Source organism: Chlorocebus sabaeus, chromosome 27, assembly GCF_047675955.1.
Source record: "Chlorocebus sabaeus isolate Y175 chromosome 27, mChlSab1.0.hap1, whole genome shotgun sequence".
Classification (NCBI taxonomy): Eukaryota; Metazoa; Chordata; class Mammalia; order Primates; family Cercopithecidae; genus Chlorocebus; species Chlorocebus sabaeus.
Window position 1 is genome coordinate 47,640,381 of NC_132930.1, and position 13,224 is coordinate 47,653,604.

The 13,224-nt window shown below is 44.9% G+C and overlaps 1 protein-coding gene across 1 annotated transcript in view; it reads left to right on the forward strand.

Moving 5' to 3' along the window:
• Nucleotides 1–13,224, forward strand: part of POLN (DNA polymerase nu) — a 155,386-nt gene that overhangs the window by 100,994 nt on the left and 41,168 nt on the right. Inside the window, exons 16-18 of the mRNA XM_008018117.3 lie at nucleotides 2,739–2,796; nucleotides 4,894–4,971; nucleotides 5,907–6,021. Of these exons, the coding sequence (XP_008016308.2) occupies nucleotides 2,739–2,796; nucleotides 4,894–4,971; nucleotides 5,907–6,021 (251 nt within the window). The remainder of the gene's footprint in view (nucleotides 1–2,738; nucleotides 2,797–4,893; nucleotides 4,972–5,906; nucleotides 6,022–13,224) is intronic.

Sequence of the window (13,224 nt, forward strand, 5' to 3'; positions counted from 1 at the left end):
ACAATTACTGCACTCTAGTTAATAAAGTTGTTTTCCACAGGGGTACAGGTGAACAGTTCTGCTACCACTATGTACATACACTGGCATTAAACATGCAGTATTTGTCTGGCTGTACCTGGTTTATTTCACTTAACATAATGGCCTCCAGGCTCATCCATGTTGCTGCAGGTGACAGGATGTCATTCTGTTTATAGCAGAATAGTATTTCATTGTGTATATTTACCACATTTTCTTTATCCATTCACCCACTGATGAGCACTTAGGCTGATTCCATATCTTTTTTTTTTTTTTTTTTTGAGACGGAGTCTCACTCTGTCGCCCAGGCTGGAGTGCAGTGGCTGGATCTCAACTCACTGCAAGCTCCGCCTCCCGGGTGTACACCATTCTCCTGCCTCAGCCTCCCGAGTAGCTGGGATTACAGGCACCCGCCACCTCGCCAGGCTAGATTTTTTGTATTTTTTAGTAGAGATGGGGTTTCATCGGGTTAGCCAGGATGGTCTCGATCTCCGGACCTCGTGATCCGCCTGTCTCGGCCTCCCATAGTGCTGGGATTACAGGCTTGAGCCACCGCGCCTGGCCTGATTCCATATCTTGAGTGTTGTGAATGGGGCTGCAATAAACATGGGAGTGCAGATACTTATTTGTCTTACTGATTTCCTTTCTTTTCCATACATTCCCTGCACTGGATTGCTGGATCATATGGTATTTTAATTTTTCTTTTTTTTGAGGAACTTCACACTATTTTCCATAGTGACTGCACTAATTTACTTTACCACCAACAGTATACCAGAGTTCCGCCTTTCTTTGCATTATTGCCAGCATGTTATTTTTTGCTATTTTTTATTATAGCCATGTAAATTTACATCAGGCTGGCCTCAAACTCCTAGGCACAAGCCATCCTCCTGCCTTGGGTTCCCAAAGTGCTGGGATTGCGGGTGTGATCCACTGTGCCCAATCACAGGCTATTTTTAGATTTCATATTCTACCACTTCAAATAAGACACAAAAGGCTTACACAAGCCATTGAACTAAAAAAAGGTGATTTATTAATATTTACCCAGATGCTGACCATTTCTGTTGCTCATCTTTCATTCCTGAAGTTCCAGGTTTCCCTTTGGAAGCATTTCCCTTCAGCCTGTAGAATTTCCTGTAGCATTTCTTTTAGAGCAGGTCTGCAGATGACAGAGTACCTTAATTTTTATTCATCTGAGAATGTCTTTAACTCACCTGCATTCCTGGAGGATAGAATAAAGAGTTCTGAGTTGGCAGTTCTTTTCTTTCAGTCTGTGAAAGTTGTGGTTCCACTGTCTTCTGGTCTGCATGGTCCTTGATAAGACGTCTGCAGTCACGCACATTGCCATTCCTCAGCATGTAAAGTGTCATTTTGCTCTGGCTATTTTCAAGATGTTTTTTCAATTATAGTTTTTCAGCAGTTTGATTATGATGTTTCTGGGCCTAGTTATCTTTTAATTTGCTGTATTTAGGGTTGTTCAGCTTCTCAAATTGGAAAAAGTATGTCTTTCACTAAATTTCAGAATTTGAAGGCATTATTTCTTTAAGAAAATATTTTTCTGCACAATTCTCTTTCTTTTATCCAGGAACTAAGAGAACACAATTTGATATTGTCTTTTGATATTAGCCCACAGATCCCTGAGTCTTTGTTTATTGTTCTTCCCTTCTTTAGATTGGATCATTTCTATTGATCTGTCTTCAAATTCAATAGCTGTTTTCTCTGTCATCTCTACAGTATTATTGAGCTTTTCCTGTAAATATTGGGTATTTTTTGAGGTATCATGTGATTTTAATGTATAGAAAACTTGAGAGCCACTGACTTAATACCCCAAGGCCTTTGCATCCTCATCTTAAAAAAATGAGGATGATAATGTGGCCTTACCACTTCCCAGGGTTTCTAGGCGGAACTAAGGAGCATCGCTGTAAGACTCTGGGACTTTGATGCTTGGCACAATTTGTCAGATTTGGCACAATTCGTCAGATTTAGCCATTGTTAAATTCGTCAGATTTAACAATTCGTAGTTAGCCAGACTAACTAATAATGCCCAGTGAGTTCTATTCCCAGACATAGCAGGATATTATTGTTCAAGATACTGCCAAGAATCCAAAAGATGTTGTGATGGAAATTCTCATGATTTGAATAGTTGAAACGGGCTAGAAGCATGTGAACCATTGCACATTGTCCAAGTTGTAAAAGTGTGAAGGTGCTTAACAAATGACCCCAAGAGTTTGCAGGGGATGCAGCACAAAGCCACTAAGTTTAGGAGAGGCTGAGACAGAGGCAGGTACCAAGTGCCACGACCTCTGAGGGAGGGCAATGACCAGCATCAAAGAGACCAGAATTTTCATCTTAAAATATGTTCTAAAATAAAAGTACAGTGTACAAATTTGACCGAAACCTACCATCAGCATATGTTGTAGGAATTTTTATGTTAACTGAGTTCATAATTTGGGCTGCTGTAAAAAGAATGTACATAATTATGTTAAGAGTCACACAGGCTAGAGTCAAAAGGAATTGTTCTCAAATCTGCTAAGTACATTTAGTGGTATATTCACCAAAATTACGTTTTGATATTAGACAATTGTATTAAGTATTAATGTGCTTATGCATGATACGTTGGCTTACTTGTTTTAATGTTTAATCAAATGTGATACCCATTAAATATCCTAAATGGTACAGATCAAGAGTAGATGTTTTAACTAAAGCTAGTCTCTTATTATTAACAGAATATCCAAGGTATCTCCAAGCACCCAATTCAGATTACTAAACCTAAGAATTTTAAAGGTAACTCATTTCTTACTATCTTGCTAAATAAAGTCTTAGGTAATTGTTTTATGAGACAGGGTGTCACTCTGTCACCCAGGTTGGAGTGCAGTTGTGCGATCATGGCTCACTGCAGCCTTGACCTCCGAGGCTCAGGTGATTCTCCCACCTCAATCTCCTGGGTAGCTGGGCCTACAGGCATGCACCACCATACCTGGCTAATTTGTGTGTGGGTGTGTGTATTTTTTGTAGAGATGAGGCTTTGCCATGTTGCCAAAGTTGGTCTCAAACTCCTGGGTATAAGTGATCCTCCCACCTCAGCCTCCCAAAGTGCTGGGATTACAGGTGTGAGCCACTGTGCCGTTTTTAACATTTTTAAAAAGATTACTCGTCATTGATTTTCTATAGAACTAACTGCTTCACCTTCCTGAAGTTCTTTGTATTTGCATGACCAGGATTTAAATATACATTGAAAAAATAAAAAACAGCTAAAGTGATATGGTACCTCCCTGTTAGCAGTTTACAAGTGGAAATAGATGATAATTATATCAGGAAAGTAGCTTTCCTCCTACCATCTTTCCCCCACCAGCCTCCCAATAAAGAAAAAACAAACATATAATAGCACTGGTGCTTATTAAAGTCTGAACATTACTGGAAATGTTTATGAAAGCACACTAACACTCTTAAAAAGAGTCTAAGAGCACATTATAAAGCACACTAACACTCGTCTTTCTTTTAAGCTATTCTGCTGTAATGCTGATGGGTACATTTCTAAAAAAGAAAAAGTTCAAATCTGAGCAAATGAGAGTTCTGCTGCCCATGCCCTGTACACGTCCTCCCCTTGGCAGTGGTGCTCCTGCCCTTCTCTTGGGGGCCCTGCTGTGCAAGAAGGTCCTGGCAAAGCAGTGAAACCCGATGAGCAGTCTTGTCTCTTCTCTCCTCTCCTCTCCTCTCCTCTCCTCTCCTCTCCTCTCCTCTCCTCTCTTCTCCTCTCCTTTCCCCTCCCCTCCTCACCTTTCCCCTCCCCTCCCCTCCCCTCTCCTCTCCTCTCCTCTCCTCTCCTCTCCTCTTCTCTTCTCTTTTTTGAGACAGAGTCTCGCTCTGTTGCCCAGGCTGGAGTGCAATGTCATGATCTCAGCTCACTGCAACCTCCGCCTCCTGGGTTCAAGCGATTCTCCTGCCTCAGCCTCCCTGGTAGCTGGGATTACAGGCATACACCACCATGGCGAGCAAATTTTTTGTATTTTTAGTAGAGATGAGGTTTCATCATGTTGCCCAGGCTGGTCTCAAACTCCTGGGCTCAAGTGATCTTCCCACCTCGGCCTCCCAAAGTGCTGGGATTACAGGTGTGAGCTACTGCTCCCCGCCCCGATGAGCAGTCTTTTTTAAAATACATGTGACTGTCCTGAAATAGGGTCCATGGAGAGGGATCCTGAGCAGCTTCATCCCCTGCTGCCCCTTTAAAATGTCTTCAGTGGGAAAATCACAGTTGTGCTTCCCACATAGACCTTCAATCAGTGAGGCTCAGAGAGTTTCAAGCTTGCTTTTACTGGAATGTATTCAGTTGTCAACATTTGACTTTTTCTTTTCTTCACTAAGAATTCTAGACAAAACAGAAAATTTAAAGACGGAAACCTAGTTAACTTTCAATAGTAATATGTTATTTTTAAGTTACATTAATAAGGCCAGGCGCCATGGCTCACACCTGTAATCCTAGCACTTTGGGGGGCCAAGGCAGGAAGATTGCTTAAGTCTGGGAGTTTGAGACTAGCCTGGGCAACATAGTGAGACCCTGTCTCTACAAGAAACTTAAAAATGAGCTGGTGATGGCGGTGTGCACCTGTAGTCCCAGCTTGCTTTGGGAAGCTGAGACAGGAGTATTGCTTAAGCCCTGGAGTGCAAGGCTGCAGTGAGCTATGATTGTGCCACTGCACTCCAGCCTGGGCAACAAAGTGAGACCCCCATCTCTAAAAAAATTAAATTCATAAAAATATTCAGAAAAAATTTAAAATCTTAACTCTTGACTTTAGAATAATATTCAAATAATATTGTATTGAGTAATAGCTATGAGTCAGTTCATGACCAAAGTCACTAAATGCTCTTGAAATAACAATTCAGGTAAAGAAGACGAGATTCTCATGATCTCCCCGAGGGCCATGTTTGTTTCATCCAAAGGCCACACCTTTCTAGCAGCAGGTACGTTTCTGTAGCTTACTTTATGCATTTTCATAGAGTTCAATGGTTTAGAAATTGAATAATTCAAAGGTACTTATGGAATTCATTCTTTCAAATAAATTCTTTTTTGAAACAGAGTCTCGCTCTTGTGGCCCAGGCTGGAGTGCAATGGTGCGATTTTGGCTCACTGCAACCTCTGCCTCCTGGGTTCAAGTGATTCTCCTGCCTCAACCTCCCAAGTAACTGGGATTACAGGTGTGCGCCACCATGCCTGGCTAACTTTTGTATTTTTAGTAGAGACAGGGTTTCACCGTGTTGGTCAGGCTGGTCTCGAACTCCTGACTTCAGGTGATCTGCCCACCTTGGCCTCCCAAAGTGCTGGGATTACATGCATAAGCCACTGCAGCCGGCCTCTTTCAAATAAATTCTAAGGCACAGTACATAATAACAAGTTTTGCTTCCAGTGTCCCCTCATCACCATATCTAAATCCCAGATACCCTTGGTCCCCACCCCCGTGCTTTGTCTGCCCTGCTCTTTGCGGCCTTGCCCGGCCCTGCTTCTCCCAGCTCAGTGTCACCTCCACTCCAGGCCCTTGCCCAGCCATTCCTCTTCCCCAGAGACCATCTTGGTCAACTCCTTTGCCTCCTCCATGCCTTTGCTCAATGTCACTTTGCTGATGAGGCCTATAAATAAGGTAACTGGTCATCCTATTTATAACAACAACTCCCCTCCACGCACACACTCTCACTCACTCCTGAGCCTCCTCACCTTGTGCGAGCCTCCCCATTTCATTTCTCACCTCCTGACACTGAGGCCAGAAGACCCTGGGAGATGGGAGGCGGGGACGTAGACCTTGAGGCTACAGTCAGGAGAGTCTGAGGGTGGCCGGGTTGGGCAGCAACCACAAGGAACATTGCTAGCAAATTCTAAATTAATGCAGAACTGTATCTCACAGACTTTTCACAGATTGAATTGCGCATTCTTGCACATTTATCTGGGGATCCAGAACTTCTGAAGTTATTCCAGGAATCTGAAAGAGATGATGTATTTTCTACTCTGACTTCACAGTGGTAAGATATATGAACTCACAATATTATCAGATCTGCAGGAAGGTCAGTATGAGTTTAAAAGCCTGAATTATTCCAAGGCTACTTTCATAAGACAGAAATTATATATTTTTTTGTATATGTGGCTAGTAGTTAATCATTTTGAAAAGAAGAGTAGATAACTAGGATCCCATGAGTTACCTAATTGTGAAAGAAGTGATGATTCTTCTCCACTAAAAAAGAAGTCCACTCCTAGAAAATATAATAGAAATGATAAAATAACCAGCGAGTCTTGCACCCTACAGGTGAGCAACATGGAACGAGTGAGCCCACAGTGCTGGCTGTGAGCCGCTGCCCTCCGAGGAGAGCAAGGTGCTTGCTGTGCACTCACGCCCCAGCCCGTCTGTGGGCCAGGGGCTTCTTCAGCTGCAGGTGAAAGACCCTGCCTGAGTGGCTTACAGTCCTGGAGAATTCCAGAGGCAGATGGGCTCGGGTTTTGTTGGGCAGCTTGGCAGGGTCGTCCCAGGCCCGTCCTTCTGCATCATATTCTCAGGACATTGGCTTCTCTTCCTCCTTGTGGAATACCTGCTCCAGTCTCCAAAGCAGGATGGAGAGACAGGTGCGAGGCTCTCCTCTCACCCCTCTCCTCTGCCCAGGAAAGTCAAGGGGCTCTTGCAGAGCCCAGTGCAGACAACAGCTACACCCCACTTTCTAGAGCAGGTCATGCAGCTGCACCAGCTGCAAGGGAGGTGGAGAGATTCTACTCCAGAAAAAAGGAGGAGTGATTATTGTGTTAGGTGTATACATGGCAGGTGTTCACCGGGCCAGGCGCATCAGTGCCCCTTTGAGGAGGGGAGGGGGAGGGTGTGCTAGCTGGTGGAAGGTCCCTGTGTCTGAGTCACCGTCCCCTCCCTCAGCAGCGGCAGGCGCCACCTTCCCATCACCTTGGGCCTCTTCTGCTCCCCCTGCAGCCCCCTCACCCCTGCCTACCCTTCCCCTCCCAGCTCATCTCCTGACACCTGTTCACCCTCATGACATCACACAGAAAGGCTGCCCAGCACCTACGGGGTGGGAGATGAGGAAGCGGATCGGGGGGTCCCTCAGGGGTGGAAGCCAGAGGGGAGAAGTCAGAAGAGCAGAGTCCTAAGCAGGTGGGGGGGTCTGTCCTTCAGCCCCTCACTAGGCTGGCCCCCTGCATTCCCTGCGTTCTTAAGCCCCTGCACTCCCCTCCCCATGTGCTGTCTCTGCCTCTGTCTTTGCTGAAGGCAGGGGGACCTGCAAGGGCTCTGGCTGCTCTCTGGCCTGGTTGCCACCCACTCTCCCTGTGCTCCCTCTTCAGCCACCCTGGCTGGTCTTGAGCACACCAGTTACCCGCCTCACTCCAGCCTTTCCTGCCCTGGGGCTCAGGAAGCTCTTTCCCCAAATGTCGGTGTGTCTCCCTCCCCCGCCTATCCAAGTGGGCCCTCCTGGCATCTCCTCAGGGCCCTCCCCTGACCGCCCTCCCCTGATGCTGGGCACACTGCCACTCCTCTCCAGTCTCCGCTCGTCTCTGGTCCGATGCACATTCTCATGTATTGCTCTACTGTTCATCCTGCTGCAGCATCAGCGCCCAGGGGCCGAGACCTCATTCACTCTGGTCCCTACTGTGCTCCACAAAGGGTGAGGACTCACAAAGGATTTGTCAAATAAACGGACGAATAGTATAGAACTCAAACTTGTGTTTGAATCAGAAAATCTCTCCAAAAAGGCTACCACCACAGGACTCTTACTTGAATGACAAAATTCAGGAAGAAATATTTTATATACCAGGAGCAGAGGATTGAGAATGTTACTGTACGCTCAGCTGGACTTTGGAGTAGCTGTGAAATTGTGTTTATGGTGACAGCAGGAAAAGTGACAAAAGCAAAGAATAATGAAGTGTTTGCCCAGCCCAAGAAGAGGCACTGTACCGGGTGGATGTGATGAGCATGGCACATGGTGGGGTCCAGGGCAGCAGGAGCCGAGGCCAGCTCTTGAGCACTGGGTCCTGCCTCTCACCCCATATGCAGGGCATCCTCTTGTTCTCTCCCATCCTCTTCCCTCATCCTCAGATCCTGCACCCTACCCTCTGCGACCCGGTCCTTTCACATGAGTGGCCTCCATCCCAGTCAGGGCCCACTCTGGGACTCCAGCTCTCCACCTCTGAATGCCCAGATCTGCACCGGGTCCTCACTAGCCTCACTCACAACTCTGCCAGTGGCCTTCCTCCTGGCATCTCTTTCCAGGTCTGTCACTTAGCCAGTCTTGCCTGTACCCCACTGAGCTCCAAAAGCACGGAGACCCAGTCAGCTCCAGATCCTCCTGGGCACTCCGGAAAGGTCCCAGGATGGATCTCAGGACACACATAGACCCATTCTTCTCTCTGCTCAGCCCCATCAGCTGGCCCCTTAGGAACCTGTGCTCCTCTGACTTCTCCCTGCTCTCTGGCTTCCAGCCCTAGTGATCCCCATTACTTGCTTGCTCACCACTTACCCCACCCCAGGTGCTGGAAGAAGTTGCAAGGTGGTGGCAACTGAGTCCAATAGAAATTCAGGCCATGTGGACTCAGAGAAGCCCTTAATATTCTCGACTTCCTGTCTTCTCTTGTTGCTCCAGACTTTTTTGATCTCCCACAAATAACTACTATTCTCTCTTAATCTCCAAAAAGAATCTCCCCTCTTACTTAAATGACAAAGTAGAAAACCTAAGACAGGGGCTTCTGAACTCCCTTCCACCCTGCCTCAGTGTCTCCATGTACCCTCCTCCCCCTCTCCAATGGCTCCTGTCTCAAAGGAGGGAGCTTCTCTATTGCCAGGATAAGGCCTGTGCAGTGTAGATCTCCAGGAGTTGCCACGTGTCTAGACCTGTGTGCCTGGCTCCTCCCACAGCTGTGCGGTGTACAACCAGCCCAGCCTTACATGGCAGCCTTCATCCATATTCCTTTTATTTTCCATGTTTACTCTAGCATTGTTAATATATCCTTGTTGATTTCCTCGTTCCCCTCTACTGGGGGACAAAAAACCTGTTTTAGGATTCCCCTAAATATAACCCTAGAAAGAAATCCTATCTTCAACCTGGTTGAAGACCTTGTTTATTGCTTAGGTACAAAAGAAATCTACACTTACTCCCTATACTTTCTCACTGCCAGCTCTTTCTTGCTTCTTAAAACAAACTTTCATTTTACCTACATAGGGCTTTATTTGTATTTGAAGCCCAGAACTCCTCACATCTAAGACAATGATTGCCTCCAGGATGTTTCTGGCTCCAAGGTCCAGGGCCAGCAACAGCAGCGAGACCCCACCCCCAGCAAGGGACAAGTCAGAGACTGCACAGGGTCTTTGTGGGTGTGCGGCAGCCCTGGTCCCTGCCTGTCCCGGCGCTTTCTCCTGGGCTCTGTGCCCCCGCTTCTGGGAAAACATCCTTCTCCCAAGCTCTCACCATCTTTTAAAATCAAGATATAATTCACAGACCATAGAATTCACCCTTTTAAGGTTACAGTTAGCCTGGCACAGTGGCTCATGCCCATAATCCCAGCATTTGGGGAGGCAAAGAGGAGAGGATCACTTGAGGCCAGGAGTTTGAGACCAGCCGGGCAACATTGCAAGACTCCCACCTCTACAAAAAAAATTTTTTAAAAATTAGCCAGATGAGGTGGCACACACCTGTCCTGTAGTCCTGGTAGCTTGAGAGGCTAAGAAGAGAGGATTGTTTGAGCCCAGGTTGAGGCTGCAGTGAGCTGTGATTGCACCACTGCACTCCAGCCTTGACAGAGTAAGACCCTGTCTCTCAAAAAATAAAGTTACAATCACCGCTATCTAATTCCAGAACATTTCCATCACCCTGAAAAGAAACCTCATGCCCATTAACCACCACTCCCAATTCACCCCGCCTTCCAGCCCTGGAAACCACTCATCTACTTTCTGTGTCTAGATTTACCTATTCTGGACACTTCACATTAATGAAATTGTACAACAGGGAACCTTTTGTATCTGGCTTCTTTTACTGAACATAGTATTTTTTCAAGGTGTATCCATGCTGTAGGAGGTAACAGTACTTCATTCCTTTTTTTTTTTTTTTTTTTTTTTTTTTTTTGAGATGGAGTCTCGCTCTGTCGCCCGGGCTGGAGTGCAGTGGCCAGATCTTGGCTCACTGCAAGCTCCGCCTCCCGGGTTCACGCCATTCTCCTGCCTCAGCCTCCCGTGTAGCTGGGACTACAGGCGCCCGCCACTTCGCCCGGCTAGTTTTTTGTATTTTTTTTAGTAGAGACGGGGTCTCACCGTGTTAGCCAGGATGATCTTGATCTCCTGACCTCGTGATCCACCCGTCTCGGCCTCCCAAAGTGCTGGGATTACAGGCTTGAGCCACCGCGCCCGGCCTTCATTCCTTTTTATGGCTGAAAAATATTCTATTATATGGAATAATATATTCTATATATTTCAATATAAATAAGCAAATAATCCATGTATTTATCTATTCATCAGATGTCCTTCAATGGACATTTGGGTTGTTTCTACTTTTTGTCAGTTATGAACAATGCATTATGCATGTTTGTATATAGATTTGGTTTTGGTTTTGGCTTTGGTTTTGGTTTTTTTTTTTGAGACAGGGTCACACTCTCACCTAGGCTGGAGACCAAAGGCATGATCTTGGCTTACTGCAACCTCTGCCTTCCAGGTTTGAGTGATTCTCCAGCCTTAGCCTCCTGAGTAGCTGGGACCACAGGTACATGCCACCATGCCTGGCTGATTTTTTTTTTTTTTTTTTTTTAGACAGGGCCTCACCCTGTTGCCCAGACTGGAGTGCAGTGGCACAATCTCGGCTCACTGCAACCTCTGTCTCCCAGGCTTCTCCACATTCTCACCAATACTTTGTATTACCTGTCTTTTTGATTCTAGCCATCCTGTGAGTGTGAAGTGGTATCTCGTTGAACTTTGACTTGCATTTCCTTGATGGGGATGGGTGTTGAGCATGGTTTTGTGGGCTTGTCATTTACTCTCTGCCCCTGCCCCTCCTCTACACCTGAACACAGGAGCACCCTGGAGTGTTTTACCTACCTGCCTTTCTCTGTGTCCCTCCTCCCTGAAGATGTCCTTTTTTCTCACTTTCACTTTCCTTCCAGTTAGGATATAAGGCAATATAGAATTTTTAAAGTATGTAATAAATTTAATAACACCCCTGCTCTCTCTCCAGAGATACAGAAAGTCTTAGAAGATGGTTTTAGTTCAGGCAGGAAGACCATTTTGCTTCTTGGTTAACCTTTGAGCTTTGTTGCCACCTTAGTGCTTGGATGGAATAGGTGTCCTGGATTTCCTCCCTTAGAATGCATGAGAGAATCTCTCTGCAATTCAGTGCGAGTGTTGGTGATTAGATCACAAGTGTTACTTTTTTTAGTGGGCCCAAAGCTACTCTGGCTGTTGCTAACCAAGTATTACAGCAAAGCATTTTTGTCAAAGTACTGGGCGAAGGATATAGGTAAAGTGGGAAATGTATAGCATGAAATGCTTACATTAGAAATCAGGAAAGATCTCAAGTCAATAAGTTTCTATCTCAAGAAACTTGAAAAAGAAGAGCAAAATAAACCCAAAGCAAGCAGAAGGAATGAAATAATGAACAACAGAAATCAATGAAATTGACAAGCAGAAAACAATAGAGGAAATCAATGGAAAAAACTGGTTCTTTGAAAAATCAGTAAAATTGATAAACTCTAGCAAGGGTGACAAAAAATGAAAATAGATGATGTAAATCATCAATATCAGGAACGAAATAGGAGATATCATCATAGATTCTGCAGACATCAAAAGGATAAAAAGGGAATACTATAACAATTCAACAATTTAGAAGAAATGGACCAATTTCTTGAAAATCACAAACTACCAAAATCTAACTAAGATGAAATGGATAACCTAAATATTCCTATAACTATTAAAGAAATTGAGTTTGTCTCTTAAAAGTTCCTGAAAAAGAAACCCTCAGGCTCAGATGGCTTCCCTGGAGATTTTTTTCTTTCTTTCTTTCTTTTTTTTGAGACAGAGTCTCTCTCTGTGTCCCAGGCTGGAGTGCAGTGACACAATCTCAGCTCACTGCAACTTCTGCCTCCCAGGTTCAAGAGATTCTCCTGCCTCAGCCTCCAGAGTAGCTGGGATTACAGGCACCTGCCACCGTGCCCAGCTAATTTTTGTATTTTTAGTAGAGACGGGGTTTCACCATGTTGGCCAGGCTAGTCTCGAGCTCCTGACCTCAAGTGATCTGCCCGCCTCGGCCTCCCAGAGTGCTAGGATTACAGGCATGAGCTACCACACCTAGGCCCCAATAGCATATTTTAATGGTGAAAGATACCTTCCCCCTAAGATCAGGAACAACTTGTTAGTATTGCATATTGAAGTTCTAGCCACTGCACAAGATAAAAAAAAAAAAGGAAATGGCATATAGATTGGAAAGGAAGAAATAAAACTGTCTCTCTCTGCAGATGACATGATTGTCTATGTGGAAAATCCCACAGAACAGACAAAAAGAATTGTTTTTAACCCTTAGAATTAATAAGTAAGTTCACCAAGGTTGCAAGTCCCAAAATCAGCTCACAAAAATTGGTCACATTTCTATAAATTGACAATGAACATGCAGAAATCAAAATTTAAAACACAATGCCATTAATAATCACTCCAAAGATGGCCAAGTATGATGGCTCATACCTGTAATCCCAGTACTTTGGGAGGCCAAGGTGGGTGGATCACCTGAGGTCAGGAGTTCGAGAGCATCCTGGCCAACATGACGAAACCCCGTCTCTACTAAAAAAACAAAAAATTAGCCAGTTGTACTGATGGATGCCTGTAATCTCAACTACTCGAGAGACTGAGGCAGGAGAATCGCTTGAACCCACGAGGTGGAGGTTGCAGTGATCTGAGATTGAGCCACTACACTCCAGCCTGGGCAACAAGAGCAAAACTATCTCAAAAAAAGAAAAAAATCACTCCAAAGATAATAAAGTACTTAAATTTCAGTTAACAAAACATATACAAGATATGTATGCCTAAAGGTATAAAATGCTGATGAAAGGAATCAAAGAATTCAAGAGAAATACCATGTTCATGGTATGGAAAACTCAACATACAAATAATGTCAGTTCTCCCAAAATTGGTCTGTAGGTTTATAGTGCAATTCCTGTTAAAACCCAAACAAGGTTTTTGTAGACACAGAGAAGCTTAGTCTAAA